The sequence below is a fragment of the Galeopterus variegatus genome, unplaced genomic scaffold (assembly GCF_000696425.1).
Source record: "Galeopterus variegatus unplaced genomic scaffold, G_variegatus-3.0.2 Scaffold625, whole genome shotgun sequence".
NCBI classification, from domain to species: domain Eukaryota; kingdom Metazoa; phylum Chordata; class Mammalia; order Dermoptera; family Cynocephalidae; genus Galeopterus; species Galeopterus variegatus.
The window spans coordinates 506,428-508,500 of NW_007726736.1; the positions used below are offsets into that span (position 1 = coordinate 506,428).

General features: G+C 34.5%; 1 protein-coding gene across 1 annotated transcript in view; it reads left to right on the plus strand.

Moving 5' to 3' along the window:
- The window catches only part of ABCA6 (ATP-binding cassette, sub-family A (ABC1), member 6), an 80,181-nt gene that overhangs the window by 36,943 nt on the left and 41,165 nt on the right, over positions 1 to 2,073 (plus strand). The window contains 4 exon segments of the mRNA XM_008570729.1: positions 354 to 464; positions 853 to 1,028; positions 1,239 to 1,358; positions 1,623 to 1,761. Coding sequence (XP_008568951.1) covers positions 354 to 464; positions 853 to 1,028; positions 1,239 to 1,358; positions 1,623 to 1,761 — 546 coding nt within the window.

Genomic DNA, 2,073 nt, shown 5'->3' on the forward strand with positions numbered 1-2,073 from the left:
ACGTAGTATTGTGATTGTTCTTTCTTTTCATTCTTTCAATTAATCTTTACTTTTGTGTTTAGTTTTGGTCCATTTTAGACTTCTATTTTGTTCCATTTGTCACTGAACCTGCACCAATAACATTATTTTAATTATTTGTGTTCCACTGATGTCACTGTATCAGTAACATATTTTAATTATTATAATTTGCCAATATATTATTTTGGTAATTAGGAAAATATTGATTATGTATTTTAAGATATTGAAATGTTTGATAAATACAGCATTCTACTAAATTGTCTTGTTTTATGTTTAGGACCAGCTCTACTTAATGACCTCCTGTTTATAATGTTAATATTTCATTCTAAAAACAGGCTTGCTCTTTGACATATATGAAGGTCAAATCACAGCAATCCTGGGTCACAGTGGAGCTGGTAAATCTTCACTGCTAAACATTCTTAATGGATTGTCCGTTCCAACAGAAGGTGAGCAAAAAGAAATGTCTCAAAGGCAACATACCTGATAAAAGAATGAATCATATGTGTGCCTCTCGCACTTTAAATTTTAAATTGATGGCTTAAGAGAAATAATGATTATCTGAAGTTGTTTCCCAGAACTATACAATTTTGAATATATTTCATGTTTTCCAAAATTTTATGAAAATCATCTTTGTTCCATTGTGTGATATTTGAGGGGAAAGATGAGCTACCATGGGCATATATTTATATTAAGAATAATTAGTAGCTATTAACAAATTTTGAAGTCACCATTTTAGACATTTGTGAATATATGCCAATATTTTCTTGAGTAAGATCTTCAGACATTAATAAAATGTGTTATCCTGCTGTCATTAAATTACTGTTAACTTCTTAGGATCAGTTACCATCTATAATAAAAATCTCTGTGAAATGCAAGACTTGGAGGAGATCAGAAAGATGACTGGTGTTTGTCCTCAATTCAATGTTCAATTTGACATGCTCACTGTGAAGGAGAACCTCAGCCTGTTTGCCAAAATAAGAGGAATTCACCCACAGGAAGTGGAAGAAGAGGTGATGGGCATGCTTGGATTAATTAAACTGCCAACCATTTACCAAGTTAAATCATGACCACAGAATTCCTTTCAGTGATTTATCTGCCCTGTTACAAATAAAATGTAGGCAAGGAGGTCCTATAAAAATTTTCTGCTGCTTTAATGGGCAGTTAAAATTGCAAAATATGAATCATTTTGGATTTTAAGCTTTGTGTATTTTCTCATAAAGGTACGACGAATTTTACTGGAATTGGACATGGAAAACATTCAAGATAACCTTGCTAAACATTTAAGTGATGGACAGAAAAGAAAGCTGACCTTTGGGATTGCCATTTTAGGAGATCCTCAAGTAAGTGAGATTACGTGTGGGGAGGAAAGCAGATTGAATGTCAGTAAAAGGTCAAGATCTTTACCACTGAAAGTGATAGAGCTTTTATTGTAATGTATCAAGAGAGAATCTGCATTGTTTAGCTATAAATAAAATGTATGTTGGAGACAAATGGTTGGATGGTTACTATTTTTGTTTTGGTTTGGTTTTAATGGTTTTCCATGCTATCATGTGGAAAGAATTAATGCAGAAGAGAGACATTTTATATATCTTCATCCTCTGTAGATTTTGCTCTTAGATGAACCAACTACTGGAATGGATCCCTTTTCACGCCATCGCGTGTGGAGCCTCCTGAAGGAAAGTAAAGCAGACCGTGTGATCCTCTTCAGCACCCAGTTCATGAATGAGGCTGACATCCTGGCGGGTAATTGCAGGTTTCATCTCAGTATTGCAATCATGAATTTGGGAAATTTAGAAGCGATGTTTATTCCCAGGATAAGAGCTGTGCTCTCATTACCTCAGTGGGCTTGCATTCCATAGCCACCTGGGGGATGACAGAAGTCTAGTCCCACTGTGGAATTCCTCACTGGTCGTACATTTGCTAGGTCATGACCACTAATGAAAAATTGTGGTTAGTTATTTTCAAACCAATTATCAGTTAATTTAAGCAGCGAAATCTTTTTTCATATGTATTTGGTGGAAAAAATAGTCACTCATTCTTTAGCACCCAGAGTAA